General features: G+C 41.9%; 1 protein-coding gene across 31 annotated transcripts in view; it reads left to right on the top strand.

Moving 5' to 3' along the window:
• The window catches only part of EXD3 (exonuclease 3'-5' domain containing 3), a 296945-nt gene that overhangs the window by 94215 nt on the left and 184425 nt on the right, over positions 1–18305 (top strand). For 20 of the 31 annotated variants that reach the window (XR_012654086.1, XR_012654087.1, XR_012654088.1 and 17 more), the window contains 5 exons: positions 3775–3945; positions 5199–5366; positions 14932–14985; positions 15572–15711; positions 16526–16626. Coding sequence is in view for 28 of the 31 variants with exons in the window: in XM_075054952.1 (XP_074911053.1) it covers positions 3775–3945; positions 5199–5366; positions 14932–14985; positions 15572–15711; positions 16526–16626 (634 nt within the window). In the remaining 3 variants the exon portion in view is untranslated. Of the gene's footprint in view, positions 1–2793; positions 2891–3774; positions 3946–5198; positions 5367–9475; positions 9749–12719; positions 12790–14931; positions 14986–15571; positions 15712–15846; positions 16054–16525; positions 16627–18305 lie in introns of those variants that run through there. The other 11 variants (XM_075054953.1, XM_075054951.1, XM_075054958.1 and 8 more) reach the window with 8 other exon arrangements.

Below are 18305 nucleotides of genomic sequence, written 5' to 3'. Positions count from 1 at the left end.
CTGATTTGGTTTGGTTTTGCCTTTTAGAGTGGTGAATGCAATTTACACTGCCTGTCTAAAATTAGTGCTGTATTTTTATACAGCACCCTATGGGCCCTACGTGGAGATTTCTCATAGGGAGTAAAATATACTTCATCTAAATTTGGGAGCTTGAAAACTAACAAAAACACTAGATGCATCAGCTTAGTGGTGAGTTTCCCATGTTTAACTCTGCATTGTTCAGACAGGTTCATAGCCGAGATGTTTTTTTGTAAAAGACCCAAGAACCTGCAGCTTACCACATAGCCACAGGGAATGTGTCCTGTGTAAAATGGCCAGCGTGGCTGAGTACCTTGGTGTACGTGCTCCATCCTAGGTGTCTGGAGTGTTTAGTCATTGTCCTTGTCTGCTGCACTTAGACTTTCCATTACTGATAGTCTGTGGTTCCCAGCCGGAATAATTAAACAACTGGAAACACAGTGTGAGAGGTGCCTTTCCAAATGGTCAGTCACCGACATAGACTTGAGCTCAGCAACTGTGAAGCCTTGAGCTTTCTATCAAGTTTTGTTAGAGTTGGAGGAAAAAAAATATTATTTGTTAGGTCTTGAGGGCAGTTAATCCCACAAAACAACAGTAGGAAAGAGTAATCATCAAAATCTCTGTGCTCTGTACCCTGGGATGTGTGTGGATTGTGAAGAAAAATGCTCTGAAAAAGACAAAGCCTCCCATCGACGTGTCCTTGGGCAGAGAGCACCGCAGCTTTCCTGCTGAGGGTAGAAAAGCTTGAGGATCCCCATGAGTCACACTTGCAGCTCCCCTTATTCAGTTTGTTTCTGGAACGGTCATCCCAGTGAGACGCGTGGTTTTGCAGAGCGTGCAGGCTGCAGCTCCCTGGTGGGGCAGGTCTGTCCCCCTTGGGCTCAGCCTTCAGGCAGTGCCGCGTGGCTGCGGGCATGGGCAGAAGCATGTTTCTGAACCTGGAGGATGTGTTTCTGAACCTGGAGGATGTGTTTCTGAACCATGAGGAAAGCCTTTTGGAGAGATGAGGAGGGCTATGGTGGGACCAGGCGGTGGCACAGCAGCAGCTCCCTCTAAGGTGGGGAGCAGAGTATGAATGCCCCCAATGGTTTCTGACATGTGCTTGTCACTCTGTCACTGAGACGGGCTAATCCATGCTCAGGGCATCACCACCCTTCAGACATGCAGTACACCCACAGCAAGTGTGGATGCTTTTTTCGGGGGCAGCTGCTGCCCTGCCCTCAGTGTGCAACTCGAGGTGTGCGGTGCTGCTGCTTTCATCCAACTGCCCAGTTCAAATAAATGAGAGAAGTTGCCTTAAATACAGCTCAGTCTGCTCCATTGACATTTAAATGGCAGTGAGCTTTTTTGCCTTTTGCTGTGTGTGAATGTAAGCCAGTACTGTCTATTAACTTGTGTGAATCAGCCCGTTGGTCTCAAATTATTGGCCATGAATAGAAGGGGGGTATCTGTCCATGGCGTGACCTCAGTTCTGGAACATGGTTATAAGTAGTGGTCATTTCCTACATAGGAAAGGCAGTTTTGGAATAACCAAGAGGCATCAGCAGACTGCCCTGAGCTGTGTAACTAGAAATAAGGGACCAAAACTGAATGAAGGAGTATGTAGTTTGAGCATCAGCAAAATTTTCCTATTCCCATGATCTGTCAGGCTGTAGAAATCCCCCAAGGAGCATTCCCTGCCATGGGAATCAATTGAAATGGAAATGGCAATTACACGTTTGAGAGGAATCCTTGTCTGGCAGAGAGAGGAGCCAGGCAGCGCAGCACTCTTTCCTCTCTGATTTAGGTGTCTCATGCCTTTTTTTTTCTTTGGTTTTTTTTCCCCTCAAACTATATGTACCATAGTTGAAGTCTTCAGATTGCTAGGAAGTTTTGAAGAAGGCTTCTCCCCTGCTTGTCAAAGTCTAGCTGCTACAAAGTCAAGACAGTCTAGATAACAACAGTTAGTGCTCCTGGCAGTTGTGTCAGTGTTTGGAGATGCTCTGCCTGTGAAAGCAGGCTTGTACTCTTGCAGGACCTGGTGTCTGCTAGAGCCCATCCTGCCAAAGCCTGGGCTCTGACTCCAGCCCGACGAGGAGCTGAGCGGTGTGATGAAAGCTCTTGTTGAGTCTAAATCTGCTGAAGTGGGGCTTGGGGGTGGGGGGGGGGGGGTGTGGGGTGTGGAGAAAAAAAGAAGAGAGGCCATTTATAAACAGTGCAATTTAGTTGGCGAGTTGCTTTGTTTTCCTTTGGCTGTTGTGTTGGATATTTGTGGTTGGATAAGAGCTTGCCTTTTCCTTCTGCTGAATCTCACAGTGAAGTTGGAGCCCTATGTTTAACATCGCAAATTCTTTTCACAGGGAAAATACTTACAGGGAGAAATCTGTTATCTAAAGTCACATCTTTGTTAGTCATCAGCTTTTTCATACTGCATTTGATAATCTAGTGAGAAAGAAACAGTTTCTGTCATAAATGATAGGTTTTGTGGTTTTTCCAGACATGAAAGACACTATGGAAAATAGCTGTCTTCCAGTAAATATTGTCCATGAATAAAAAAGAAATTCATTGGCAAATTTTCTGTAGATTTTCTTTTGTTTTCCATGTCGTTCTTCAAACTTTATGTTGTTTCCATTGGAAGCTATGGCTGGGGCCATCGTGTACAGTAAATTACAAGTGCTGGCTGCAGGCGGGAATGAGCATCTTTTGGATTTTGCTTTTTAGCCAGAAAAGAAAGAGAGCAGCTGCTCCTAGTGATTTCTTGTTTTCTGTCTCTGCTTTTGCCTTGCTCCATGCCAGTACATGTACCATGCGGTGAAAGGTCCTGTGTGGGTACTGAAGGATGCCACTTCCTCACCCTGCCAACCCTCTGAGCTCCTTGGAAACTACTTCTAATGTAAACATTATAAAGATATTGCTCAGTACTGCTAATTTATCACTTCTACCAGATGGGTAGTAAGTAGCCTATTAACATTCACAAAGTGAGTATCCAATTCCTTCACATTTCTAAACACATCACCCTGGGATTCCTCAGATTTATGGTGTGGAGTTTTCCCATGTTCCAAGTCCCTTCATATGGCCTTTAGACTTGCGGAGGTGTGCCATGCCTGACGTGCAGTGGCAGTAGGTAGTTGGCAGAAAATACACTGCTCAGGTAGGTTTGGAGGAAAGGAGCATAGATTTGCAGGATGGCAATCTGACAGAGTTTGAACTCTGATATTTCTTTCTTTTTAATCTTGTGTGTAAAATGCAAACTATTTTGATACTCCCAAATATTCCTGTTATGTTGAGGAGCATTATGCCATTGTGGCTAAAGTGTGTATAAGGTCAAACATGAAAGCTTGTGGTAAAAGAATGAGGAGGAGGGGTTTATATGCCTTATTACTTGTAGGTCTGTTAGAAGATGAGCAGGTTTTTGAGCCCAGTTATCTACCTTCAATATTGCCATTTTCCTAATAACACCCCTTTCTCCAACTCACTTCTTTTCTCCCCCTCCCCCAAATCCCAAGTCCCTTTGTCTGCCCCACAGAACAACTTCTCTGTCTTTATGGGATAATTAGTGTGGACAATTGCTGCTTTTCCCATTGGGTTTGAGGTGCAGTGAGCCATGAAGGAATCTGTAATGACATGAAAAGTCACTGGAGGCGCGGATGGTGGCTGAATAGCAACAGTTACCTCTCTGAATAGATTAAATTAAAAAAAATAAAGCTTTGTGTTCAGCTGGGGGAAGGGAGGATTCACTAATCTCTTTGTACATGACAATGTGGTTTTGTATCTCAGCAGCTCAAGGAAGAAATCAGGCGGGGCTTTGCAGGACTGGAGGACCCATTGGCAGGACTCCTGGACATGCTGGAGAGCAGTAGTGATTGGAAGGGGAAAGGGCATTCCCTCGGGTATTACATCACCACTGAGTTGCAGCTTTGGATAAAAGAGCATCCTGCTGTTCAACAGGTTAGAAAAAGAGAGCGCAAGAGAGCCCAGAGAAAGGAGAGGGCAATTGATTTTAATGTCCCTCAAGTGTCCCTAATTTCACTTTATTCCATTGTCCTGGGTCTTCTCTATAGTCTCATACAAACACGGTGTGACGAGGTGTGAAATTCGTAGTTATCTGTTGTATGCTGGCCTGAAAATGAAATAATACTGGAAGCTGTGATGCGAGAGCTCTCTTTCCCCTTCCAAGCTGGGATTTCCATCTTTCCAGATCAAACTACTTTGATCAAGCATTGATCTTGCAGCCTTTGCCGGGCTGGAGGCTTTCCCACTGGAACTCACATCCCTGCTGTCAGGATAAAACCAATTGCAGTAATCTACTCTGCATATTCTTCCAGTTCTGCAAATAGAAGCCAGTTACTGTACGATTGCTTAACTCCTGCCATATGGTGGGGAGCTTTTATCATCGGGAATGCAGAAAATGGTAACAGTATGACTTTTCAGCATTTGAATGATTAGCTTTGTAACATTGGGTCATCAGATTATACATCCTAATGTTTACCATTCTTTATGCTGCCTTATATTCTGACCTACTGATTTTCTCTTTTTTGTATGCTTTTGGCTCTGAACTGCAAGATACTTTTATATTTGTGTTGTTTCATTTCCCGTTTTTCCAAATGGCCTTTTTAGCTGTTGAGCTCTGCCATTACAGTATCTGCAAAGTGCAGTGAAGTGCTACTGGCACTGAAATTCTTATGTCATAAGAGAATGATTATGTGGGAACACAAGGATTAATACATGTATCTGTGCATCTTTTGATGATGCTTTTGCTTTTCCTGCCCTTCTTGCACCCAGGAGCAAGCCTGGGAATGAACATTGAATTCTTATGCCTGATAGGTGAGATCTCCCTTGAGGGGAGTTGCTGGATTCAAAGATTTTCTGCTGGGAACTAGAGGGGAGAATTTCTACATAGCTGTGTTAGTAAAAGAGGGCATTTTTCCAGTTTCATATTTTACTTTTGCACAAGGCCATATGCCTTTTCCAGAATTATCCCGCAAACATTTAATGTTTTTTAATTGGGAGCTGTGAAAAAAATGTGTATCATATTGTTCTGATTTCTGCTTGCAGACTCCATGGGGAAATTGGAGAATCCCTTCCCAAGGAATTGGCTTATTCCACTGTTCAAACAAGCTGCATTTTCAACTGCCATTGAATTGTAGCCTTCTTTACTAAATCTGTGTTTGATTTTTTTTTTTATTTATTTTTTTTTTAAGTCTGGCATCAAGCTGAAGAAGCTGCAGGCCCGTGTACTCAGAATACTAGCCCAATGCCCAGCTAATCTTCTTGACCCTCTGATTAGCATTTACCAGCTCCATACAGCAGACCGGAACTATTTGCTTGGACATGTCAGTCATCTTTATCACAAGGGCAATTACAAAGAGGTGGGTCATGTCTTTCAAATAAATTTACCTACCCAGCTCTCTAGTTGTCTGTTAAAGTCTGTGTCCTTTTTTGGATGCATTTCAATGTGAATTCCGTTTCATCACAGCAGCTGCACACTGTGAATGGTACAGCTTAGCATGGTCTTCCCATGTACATGAGTAGGCTGTGTTCAACTTCATTTTTTCTAATGGCTGAGTACAGAATGCTAGTGAATCCTTCCTCCACCCCTTTTTTGACCTTTGAAAGTAATAGGTTAATAGGGTTTAATTTGGAGAATTTAAGGGGATGGTTGTGTTCTTTTTTGTTTTCCTTGTCCTTGGCAAGAAAAGAAGGGATTTTAGTAGTTGGTCATAGACCTGCTGTGCTATCTCCAATCTGCCTGCAGAGAGGAGGGGCTGGAAAATCTCTCTGTTCCCACATGATTACCCTAACCAAAGGGTTCCAGTTTGAGGAGTTTCGAAGCCTCTTTACCATTGAGGCTCATATTCAAAATGTGTTACTACTCATGTATTTGAGTTTGAGTGGCTGACACTGGCAGGAGTTTACCAAAACCTGAATTTGGCATGTTTTACCCTGTGGTTTTGAGTACTTGCAGCATCTCTGGCCATCACCATGATGTCTTGGTAGCCTTGCAAGTGTTCTCATGAGCAAACTACAATACTGTTAATGCTTTAAAAGGCAAAAACCATAGGTTTGTTTTTCTCAAAGGAAGATGGTTCACTTTGATGGTGTAGAACAGCTTGACCTTATTTAGCAAAAGAAAAAAAATCAAATAGCATTTTTAAAATCCTGTTCTTCAGTAAAGCCAGATTCCCAAGTGAGATCGTGGAATTCCATTCTTGTTGATTTCTTTGAATACTGAAACAAGGATATTTCACATTTTATCAGAAGTTTGCAGGTAGCTGCTTGAAACTTACTCTTTAGCTCAATAAGTTTTTGAACATGAGTGTTTGAAAATCCTAAAAGAAACATAGTATTTGACTATATTCAAGTGTGATTTTTAAGGTCATGGCTCCAAAGTTATTTATTGTTTTCATTAGAAATGCAGTTTTTTCTAGATCTGGTTTTGGAAAGCTCTGAATTTTTTTTTTTTTGGTGTAATTGTTTTGCTGTTCTTTCTTCCGCAGAAAAGCTCATTTACTAGTCATTCCCAGTGTGAAGAACAGGAAACCTCAACTGTTGCTTACCCTTAGCCATAACTTTCTTCTAGTTTTGTTTTGTTGCCAGAAGGATGAATAGAATTATCTTCAAGAATAACAGGAAATCTTTTACTGCCCTTGGGGACTGATCATACCTAAGTTCACAGCAGCTAACCCCCAAAACCATGGAACTAGGGCTCTGAGGACTTGTAGTGGGCTGTGGTGTGTCTGTTTGTCCTGCTCTTCCCCATCTGAGAGATGGGGCAGTAAAGCAGATTCACATGTGGGATTTTTGGCTCCTCTGTCTGTCACCAGAAAAGACAGAAATCCTTATAAATCCTTGCTGTCATTATTTATTTTCTTGCTGTATTTACAACAAGACACCAGGCATTTATTCTAGAGCACCTTATTCCTTTGCCTGTTTTAATGCAGTTCCTACTGTGGTGTGCGAGCCATGAAGGTCCCCAGCTTTGCCGCATGGGTTAAGGCTCCTTTCCCTCACGGAGCTTTTCGAAAAAGATTTCTTCAGAAAATGAGATCCCGGAGGTCCCTGGGGACAGCCATGGTGGTTACTTGTTTCTGAACCACATCTGGCTCTCCCCGTACGCCTTGTTTTAGTAGAGCTGGTCAAAAGCTGAACCAGGTTGTGAATCGCAGCAGGCGGGAGTTTTGCAGTGAGCTGCTGGGAGGGCCGCCTGAGGGGGGCAGGGCGCAGGTGTTCTGGGGGCCGCAGGAAAACCATCACCTGTGCACAGGCGATGGTGGGGTTGGGGGAAGATAACTTTATTCTGATTTAGCAGTATAAAATAGTCGGTGTGGTGAGGAGGCACCTGATGGGGAGCGCTGGCCAGCGGATGGCACTAGTGCTCCCGTGATGCAGAGAAACAAGCTGATACCGTGAGAGTTAAAGGAAAAAGCAGGGACATGTAAGTGGGTTTTTGAGGCGTCTGGCCTGTTTGGGGTTTTCATCCGTTCTTTCGTGAATGGAGATCACGGCTGCTGGAGGAGTATGGCAGCATGGGGCTGTGCAAAGCGCTCTGGAGCTGTGCAGGGGGCTCCCGGGTCTGCTCTTCATGGCCCACATGGTGTGAAGAGGCAGAAGGGTTTCATGTTCCCGCTCAGGTAGTTTCAGGTGAGATGCGGCGGCTTTGTCCCCTTCCCAGACACCCTCTGAAGCCGCAGGCCGTGGCTCCACGCGGTCCTTGACCCAGGCTGTCCCGGGCCGTGCCGGAGCCTGGTCGGGCTGCCGGGTGGACGGCTTTGTGGGAAGGGCGATGGCTGCCGGTGGGGCCGGGACAATGCGGGGATTCAGCAGACCGGGGGTAATGCAGTGCGAGCGAGTCTGTGAGAGGCCCTGAATAGGCCAGGCTGTGCTTGAGAAGAATGAGGGATAGGCAGAAGGCAAGCTAGTGTTTCATGGTCATCTTATGTTACACTTCAGCCTTTCAAAGAGTGTCTGGGGCTGGTTGAATGAACCTCTCTTGCACTGCGAATGCAGGAGCCTAAAGACAAAGGGGACTCTTGTCACTCGCAGGCCCCTTTCGGGAATAAAAGCCATTGTCACATGAACAGGGGCAGTCTGGCAGGCTGTGCATGCTTCAGTGCCCCATGATATCGCTAAGTCTCAGCAGAAATCACATTCAGGGCCCTGTCAGCTTTGATTAGCGGGGTCTCATGACTTAATGTGCTGCGATATTTCATGTCTAAGGGTGGCGGCTGTCTTTCTGTGGGATGAATGCCCTCTATTGTCCACTGAGTTATTTTATTTACATTTTTTTAAACAGCTTATAAAGGTAAAAAGATAGCTGTGCTTAAAGAAAAAAATCAAATTCCTTTGCTTCTGGATCAGTAGTGAGTGCTGCTCGGGTCAGATACAGTGAAACTTGTTTTCACAGTCAGCATCAAAGTTCTCGTCTTGTTTAACAGCTTTATAGTAAATTCTGAACAGGTGGCAGTGGAGCTGGGTTTAGGAAGGAAACAATAAATAATCTTTTTAGCCTCTGACAACCAGAAATATTCTTGGGCCTGAGCGAGCTCCCACTCCAACTTCTCTGTATCAGTGACTAGCAGCATTTTTCTCCCCTTCATCGGTTTGGTTCTTAGACAAGACTATTGGACTAAGCTATTAGCGGGACAGGGAGTATTTAATTTTTAACAGGTTTTTTTTATTGTTGTCCACCCAGATTTATCTGTTTATAAAAGTAGAGTATATTTTTTCTGCTAAAGTTTCATCCATTAATTTCTACAAATAATGAAAGTTGATTCTATATGTTAAATTCAGTTAATATTTGCTCTTTCAATTAAGATAATGTGGATTATCTATTAAAATTCAGTTGATAAAATTTGTCATAAAATAAGTTGGAGTACCCAGAGAAAAAGCTCTGGAGACACAGAATTCAAAGTTTTTGTCAGCAATACATACTACTCCAGAAGTAATTTGATAATTTGGTAGAAAGGATGGTTGACCAAACTTAAAGGAATACAAATATGCTAAGGTGTAGAAAAGCATAGTTCGATCACCTACATGACCTTTGATTTTCAGTGTAGTGACGTTTTAAACACCGATTCGGGGATGTTATTGTTTGTAGTCCTACTTCATACATGGTACTTGAGTACACATGGTGTATTTTTGCAAATCTGTTAATACAGATCACTGTTAAGATTGATTGACCACATCAATGGATATTCAGATTTTGGATTCTTCACTCTGACTTTTTTGAGTTGTTCTCAGGACAGTGAAAATGTCTCTGATATTGCTTCTTTCCCCCATTCACCACTTTAATTACAAAGCCTTGTTCAACTCTTACTGTATTTTAAAGTGCGTGCATTTGAATTCCCTTGTTTCTTTCAAATTAAAAATAATAATTGATAAGAAAAACAAGGAAAATGTTGCAGGAGATGTTTCTCATGTAAAGATGATGATGTCAGTCTCAACCTTTTTTTCCTATTAACTTAATCTACTGCTAAAGGACAGCTTTAATGGCACGTTGCCTGCAAGATTCATGCCACTCTGCTGCTTGCTCCCAAACACCATGTCTTCTGCAGCTGCCTCTGCTATGGACATCTGTCTGGTGAAGTGGTTGGGAAGGAGCTTGAGTATTGCTGGGAAATAATAATTCAGATGGTAGTATTCTGCCAGGATTTCCGGGCTCTCATCAAGCAAGTGGGCTCTTGGAGAAGAGGTGCAAATGTGCAGCAGATCTAGCCATACAGGAAGTCTGGATCTGGAGGATCTGGTGAAGGTGGGTGGCCTGTGTGCACAGGAAACTTGGGCAGCGCTCCAGAGGATCACTCATTTGTGAGGATGCACTGACCAGTTAAACCAGGTTTAAAACTGCTTTGAGTGACGTAAGGAAAACAAATCACGGAAGTGTTTGTTTCAGTTCCCTCTTCCCTTTACCTGTGCACACACATACTGCAACCTTGACTTTTACTTCTCTACCTCAAATTCTTTAGATATGAGTAACCTGTGACTACTTCATTTTGACAGTCTCACTCCTTGTAAAATATGTTTATGCTCTCTTGAAAGTGGACCTGGGAAATCTCATGTTTTTCTCATTTCTGAAGATCTTCCTGAAGACAGCTGTATATATCGTATGCTCTTTCAGCAGGAAGTAATTAAACATCTAACCTGATGTCATACACTATGCAGTGGTGTACTCTAAGAGTTTGAGCAAAACTGATTAGCCACAAGTTTGAAATGAGTGATTCCAAAACACAAAACAGATGTTCCTTGATGATTAATAAGTGGTGTGCCTTTTACTCAATTATTTCTACCATTATTATGTATCCAGGCTTTGATCACTGTGATTTTCTTAGTGTTGACATTGGATCCTCATCTGCAAAGTCTCATTCTGTTGTTTGGTCTATTCTATGGGTTTTCAGAAATTCCTTCACCATTGGTTCAGAAATACTACACTAAGTCAGGCACAAGCATATTTACTTTTGTGTTGTCCCAACTTGCTTGCAGCAGAGCTAAGTAATGCAGGAGTCATCAGAAACCATTTGTGTCTGTCCTGCATCATCACTCCAAGCAGTGCTACTAGCAAAAGGTTATTCCTCTGGTGCTAACCCCACCGTGGGAAAATTGCCTAAATTGTCAGTGTAGACACCACCCAAGTGCACATGCCCTTGCAGATAAGATCTTGTGTGGCTTCCTGCACTTCATACTGTATATGGAAAGAATAGTCATTTTTAGATGAGACAGAGCCAATTGCATTCAAAACAATTAGAGAAGATCAGGTATTGGTGCAGGGTGCTCTGGGGTTGTGTGTTCACTTCGGAACACTCCCCATTTTCCCATACTCTTGATGTTGCAATTGCAATGACTAGAAGAGTGGTCTGGTGCTTGTGACTTGGCATGAATGTGTCAAGTTTGGGTAACTTCCCCCATCCTATGGTCAATGCACCTACATGCATTTTAGATAGAATTTAATATAGCATTGCCCAGGAATTCTTCCCCATCCTCATCCAACCTTCCTTTGCTATATTTTTGGATGTTTATCCTTGGGAAACAACACTATTACAAAATGTCCAAATATGATTTTTGCTTTCACCATAATTAAATCAATGACCCAAAGCTCCCTGAGGACAATGAGAAGACTCATGAACTTTGATGGGATTTGAATCAGGCAATGGGTCATCGCCTTTCTCCTGTACTAAGCAGTGGCTTTATTACATACCTGGGCATGCAAGGCAGGAGAGGGACCACCCTGTTCCGTATTTCTGTTATGATCTGGGGCAGGAGGGTTTTAGTATAGGTTAAACACTTTTATGTGTATCAATTATGCTAATAATGCTAATTCTTTGCTGTTACTAGATTACATGCTAGAAAATCTCTTCTGTATGAAATGTATTTTTGCGAAAGGGCTACTTGTACCACCAGTCAAGACTATAACATGTTCTCTTTATAGCTTGAGGGAGGGTGAGTAGACCCTGATAAGCTGGCAATATCTCAGCATTCACCAGAGCTTTTCCCCATTCCTGCGTCGTAGCTAGGTTTTTTGCTGTTATTGATCAGCTGGTGAAGTGGGGGAGGTATCTGCTGCTTAGGTTTTTTGTCACCCTGCTGATCCAACCCGAGTCTGAGGATCTGCAGTTGGATTAACATGATAGTTAGCTTCCAGCTACCCTGGCTAGTCTTCCCGCACAGCTTGGGAGGGCAGCACCGTGTATGGTGAAATGCATGTTTCTTGGGTGGGGAGGGGGATTCTCACCATTTCAGTTACAGCATGCTGTCTGCCTAATTAAAGTGTTTGTTTTCTAACTACAAAATGAGTCTGCGAATGAGGTGTTGCTTTTCTGGAGATCTTATCTATAAACAGACTGTTAAAAATAGGGTCGTTTTACACAAAACTTGTTTGTGGAGCGAAACAATTCAAAACATGATAACAACAAAACAAAATCTTAAAATAGCTCTAAGTTGAGACCACAGATACAGCTGCCAAACACTTTCATCTTTATTACAGTTACTCATATCTCTTCTCTTATTATTCCTATTGTAAACACGCTGATTTTATCTCCGTTGTCCTCGCTATTCAGCCAGCCAGCCCATGTAACTACACCCTGCAATCCAGCCTGCTTGTTTGTTCCTAGGACCCAGGTCATGCGTGTCCTTCCACGTTTAGCTTTGTGCATGGACGAGGCTGCTGCCCTGCTGGGGATGGTGTTCCCTGCTGTGGGAAGTTTCTGTCAGCAGCACAATTTGTTTGACTGCTCCATCACCTACTTTAGCTGGGTGATGTTAAAATGATGTTAAAAGCCAGCTTGCGTGATTTGCTTCAAGTTCCTCTGACCTGCAGCAGTGATGGTGTGAGCTGGGTCTGCCACAGCTGGCATTGGAAGGCGATGTCTCTCCACACTTTGGCTAAATGAATATTCCTTGCTTTACACCCTTTGGTACAGGGTAAAAGAGGACACATCCAGTAAAAGAGGAAAACCTAACCTGACAAGGCACTTGTTCATCTGATTAAGTCACCTGTACAGTTAATAGAGATGGAGATAAAACTATGCCATTTAGATAACAGTTCTGCAATTAGGTTAATCTGAACATGCATGTGAACATTAAAAAGCTATTAGGGAAACCATTGTATGCTTGCATGTTAAAACTAACGGATTACTTGTTTAATAAAAGTTACTAATGAGATCAAATGGTGAAACAAGATTTCGAGAGTTGCCAGTCTTTTTTTTCTTTTTTTTTTTTTTTTATTTCAGCAAACTGAGATACCTGGGAGGAAGATAAAACTAGCTGCCAAAGCTCTGAAGACCCAAAACCCTTCTCCAAGTACAAAACAGAAGTAGCAACCTTCAGCTTGAGAATACTTACTCAGTTTGAACTTTGTGATGTTAATCTGATAATTTGAGAGAAAAAGTACTTGATGCTTGTGGAGCAGAGTAGCATATTAGTCTCTAAACAGGTGGAATAGTTATAAAGACTGGAGTAAGAGAGAGATTTGATTGAAGATTTAGCTGGGCTCAGAAAAGATAATGTGCCTTTCTATTCAATATCTGGTTTGTAGCATACAGTCAGTGCATTAATGTTAGTTCCTGCTTTTGTCACTTAAAGCTCTTCTGTTGATTTCTCTTTTTGGGATGAAGCCTGGACTGTCAGTGACACAGTGTTCATTTTGTGTTAAAAAAACAAACAACACCCCCTGCCACACCACCCCCCCCACCCTCAAACCAAAACCCAAATCAAAACAAACAGAAAAAAAATATTTTTCCACTGATAACTGGGTATCTCTGTTCTTTCTGGGCAGTAAGATTGAACAATTGAACTTACATGGTGTGTGTTGGTAGTCTGCTTTTGTACACTCAGTCTTTGATGCAGTGGATGAAATACATGCATGAATTTCCCAGAAGGTAATGTAACCCACAGCTTCTGCTGTGAGCAATGCTCGGGTGAGCTGTTAGGTTTTGTCTGTGTTGCTTGGCTGGGTTTGCAGAACATTTGCTTCCAGTGATGAGTTAAGTTGAGGTGTCATTTGAATGCTAGGAGAGATCACAGAAAATGTGTTTCAAGGTGTGCTCCAACCCCCACTTAGGTTATTTTTCTAGTTAAATTTTGCTATAAAGTTTCACGCACGTGAAGTATAATGTTGAGGTTTGCATTTGCTTGGGGGGAATGCACTTTTTTTACTGTATTACATTTGTTTACACATTCTAACAAATAACACAGTTTTAAAATGCAACTATTTTGACAAACAAATCCATCATTTTCATGATCTTCTCACAAAGCAAAATCAATCACAAATAGCAGAGAAACCTGTTGAAGATAAGAGCTTTTCCTCTAAGCCCTAACACACTGTGTCCTCATCTGAATAACTAGGCATTTGTGAACTCAGTTGACTACATACTCTCTCCTGCTGTTGCTTAGCGTTACATGCATGCTGCAGTAGGGTCAGACATGTTTTCAAACAGTGTTTACAACCGTTTTGGAAAATATGGCCTAACTTTGGAAAGTTGAATTCGAATGACACTTCATGTAAAACATCCTTGTTACCTAGCTCACAGGAATGTCAGTACTAGCACATAAATGCTCTAGAAGGCTCCATGCTCTTATTACTCTATTTACTGGAACAACACACTATATTAAAGAAAGCCATTATAAGGTTACTCTGTATTTGAGATCCAAGTATTCTCACACACTACAGAAATTAGACACCATTAACTTCTTAAAATCCTACTTAGTTTATATGCCTCTCAAGTAATGCACAGTTAGATCTTAATACATTTCTGTAATCACCAGACTGGGACAGGATAGGCAGTGGCTGAACCAGTTCTGCTCACAGTCTGAGTTGCTGCTGTTCACCATAGCAGAGTTTCCTCATCTGCAGAAGATACTGATTTAGAGTTAATTTGGGAACGTGGCAGGTCTCGGCTTATCAAAGATTTGTAGATATCACAAAAAGGAAAAATACAGTTCTTACCATCTTTCTGAATGTGTGGAGCTACGCAGAAATTATAAAAACTAAGACCTCTTGATTTCAAGGTCTTTTAAATCTTAAGTTTCTTTCACAAAATGCAACCATTTTACAAAATTTAAAAGGCACAGCAAGATGGATAAAGTTAACTCAGAAAGGTGTGGTGGGTCAGGTGTTTTTTACAATTATATCAGTAGAAAATATCTATCTTAGCTGATTTTGGCCAAGCAGTTTTCTTTCTTTCTTTCTGCCAGACAACTTGATTTTTGCTCCAGGGTATGCTGCTGCTCAGAATATGCAACTCTACCAAGAGTGGTTTTGCACATTTCTAAGCAGAATGTATGTGGCCAAATGTTTATATGATTTGTACTTGAAAATTTAACAGAAATAATTAACACATTAAAAATTTGGATAATAGCATATATACTTTGCTTTGGAATAATGCCCATTTATCCACTGTGGTGTTTTTCTCCTAAATACACAGCTTTTTTTGTATTTTCTAGGCAGCCATACTGAGTATTAAGCTAAAATTACAGCCAGATCAAGATGTGGAGAAGGTGAGTCATTTCCTCTGCCGGCTTCTCTGTCATCAGATCCACCTTTTGTTAAGCAGGAGATCCATCAAGGCCCTCCAAGTTGTGCTGCCTCTCACTTGAGGCTTTTTTTTTGTTCCCAAGAAGTAACCGCGGCATTGCTGATGTACCTTTACATCTAGGGAAGTGACAGAGTGTATTTTGTTAAACCCCATTGCAGCTTACTGGTCTATTTTTCTAGCTGCAGCCACGTTACAAAAAACTCTAGCTGTGTTCTTGACAAATGGTTATCACTATGATGGAGTTTAGTGCTTCTGCTATTTTGAAGCTTTGCTAACATTTGTGTTGAAAATGTCATGTCATTTGTGTTGGCTAATATTTGTGTTGAAAATGTCACATCACTCTTTTAGGCAGCACTGGTTGATTAAGGAGGGTGTTTGTGACTTGTGCGCCATGTCTGAGCAGCAGGGAATGGGACAGCCCTCTGCCAGGTTTCAGTCTGCTATGTCATGGACCTCCTCCGTGCCTTCTGTGTGCTGCAGTGCTCAGTCTGCGGAACATGGTGATCAAAGGCAGGACACAGTGCTTTAAATATAATTTCTTCTTCTAGATGTGTACGCCACTACTGCTCCAAGATAAAACTAACTTGGTGGAAGATTATGTGGGAGAATATCCTGAGCTCCAGAGCAAGCTCTTGCAGATTCTGGACACGTGGTGTGAACCTGGTTTTAATATCAGAGACATCACAAGGTAGAAATGCTTGTTGACTTTCTAAACAGCTGGGGCCAACTTGCTGTCAGAGGACAGTATGTTCTCTGGTTGTCTATCTAAGATCATTTCTCAGTGTAATGGAGTGCAATGTATTTACTTTTCAGCAGAGAAAGGGGAAATTCTGGTATCTGTGCCAGAGTCTTCTCAAACACCTCAGCCCATAAGACAGAGGTATCATTCCTATTGACAGATGCTCAGTTCCTGCCAGGAGAGAGCAGTGCAAAATGAAACCTGTGCAGTAGATCTTAGCAATATAACAATATCAAAGCTTCCTCCAGGACATTGTAGCAATCAGACTCTCGTGCTTTGCTGCAGACAAGGGTGAGTTTCAGTATCGGTTGTACAGGTTTTGCAGGAAGATAATACTGTGATGAAGTGGCAGAAAAACAAGAGATGCAAGTGGTTAACCTTCATGTGCTCATGAAATAGTCGTGTGTGTTTTAATTTATAAATTGCTTCTCACTAGAATAGCTTCTGTCAGTCACAAAGCCAACAGTACAGTCAAACTCGCAGGGTAGATGCAGTAGTTGCAGTCTTAGTTCTGAAAAAAGACGAGAGGGAATTGCTTGCTTTCTCTTTCTTTAAAATAAGCCTCTGGACTCGCTTCAGTCATTGACTGGGATATTTGTGTGGTTGTATTGTTGGCTTTTTGCTGTAACTTGGGAAAGGTAGTGGACTGTTCTTACTAACACCTAGCAAACCCTAATACCTGTACTAAATATCTACTATTTGGGAAACATACTTGAGGTGATTCCACAGATGTTTCTTTCTGATTTTGTTTATTTGCTTACAGACAATATCAAGGCCTGTCCAGGTACAAACCAGATAAATTTAACCGCAAAATGCTAAGCAAGCTGGTCTTCAGGCTCCTAGACCGATTTAACGTGGATCCAGGTATGTGATATTGCAACATATTGTAGAGTTATCTCACCAATAAAGAACAGATGAAGTCAATTTGTCTTCTTCCATGTTCAGCAAGGAATCTGTGCTGTAATTTATCACAGGGAGTTTAAGGGTTTAATTAATAATATCGAAAAACAAGGCTGGTAAGTTATGGGAATTATCACTTTGTGCTGTCAAAGAATGCAGTGCTTGTGACTGATAGAATGCTTCTTCCATGATATGAAATAAATCTTGGCCTCAGAATGGCTCTATGTAAACACATGATGGTCAGCTTTGAGTTATGACTCCATTCCACTCACATAAGAGGCAAGTCATTATTCATTTGGGGATCTGTTTTCTTGAGTTATGGGTCCGTCAGCTGGGAAGAGATAACCCTTGGGAAGCAGGAGCCTCACAGTCCTTTGTATTCTTTGCGTAAACTAGGGTTGGTGGTAGGGAATTTTAAGGCTCTTGCAGCCTTCTGAGAGAAGTAACACATTTTACATCACTGAATAGATCTGCTTCACTACCAGTTATCTAACAAAATCTACTTTATTTTGCTTTGGTTGTTAGCGGGGACTGTTCATCTTTTTTTCTTCTCTTTGGGACCTTGTGTCAGAGACCTTTAGGTGCACCATTGTGTTTTAACCTGCAAAGCTTTTCCATCAGCCCTAGATATGCAATTCTCTTTTCTTGGACTGAAAAGTGTTTTCTAACCACAAATTGTGGGCTTATTACACCTGGCAGCAACACTATATTGCATATTAATCTTCACATCTTCAGACTGGTATTCAAAAGTTAGTAAGATAATCCTTACAAACCCTCATTGGAGGATAAGTAAACATAAACTTAGCACATTGGTGTGAAAGCTGAGACATATAGGGGGTGATTTATTTAAAATCTAAAACCTTCCCAGGAGTTTACTAGTCTTCAGTAATTTTTCTTCCTTTGCAAGGTTGGCTTTTATGATCTGTAAAGAGAATTGAGTTGTTCCCTTTTTCTTATGAAATATCCACCAAGGGTATGATATTAACTGTAGAGGTGAAATGATATAACTGTTCATATGCAAAATCCTGAGAAATTAAAAAAAAAATAATCTAGGAGAGGAGCATGTAGCTGTTGATCTCAGGTGCTCTCTGTGGGGTGGTAGTGTGCCTCAGCCTCATGATGGTGTTTCAGATGTTGTAGCTGCTGATAATAATGGCCAAATCTTGCTGGTCCTCCACAACACATTCACTCATGAGGAGGTTCTTTGAGGTAGATGCAGATCCCATTCCTGCTTGTGCTTCCAGAGAGTGATCTATCCTGTGCAAACTGCAGTGTCTACAGTGCAAGATAAGTCACTTGCTAGAGACGGCTGTCCACCTCTGTTGATGTGAGGGGGGATGTGGGCTACTGATTTAGACAAGATGCCAGATTTGGGGCGGTTAAAACCAGTGCTGGATGACTCTCATAGTCCAATAGATGAAAGTAGATGTTTATTTTTTTCATAATACCACATGTAATTCAGAGGAGGACTTCACACTTTGCTAAACTTAAACTTGTGGCCATCTTAGTCTCCTTTGAAATGCTCTGGAAGGGGATGAATGCCTACAGAGGAAATTCTGCCTTAGTGCTGGTCCTGCTTGAACTGAATTGGGAAATGGTGGCAGCTGGAATAACATGGCTTTCCTTTTCCTCCCACCTCTTTC

This window comes from Buteo buteo, chromosome 23, assembly GCF_964188355.1.
Source record: "Buteo buteo chromosome 23, bButBut1.hap1.1, whole genome shotgun sequence".
In the NCBI taxonomy this organism is placed as follows: Eukaryota; Metazoa; Chordata; class Aves; order Accipitriformes; family Accipitridae; genus Buteo; species Buteo buteo.
The sequence above is the reverse complement of the archived record's forward strand: the minus strand, read 5'-3'. Positions and strand labels throughout refer to the sequence as shown.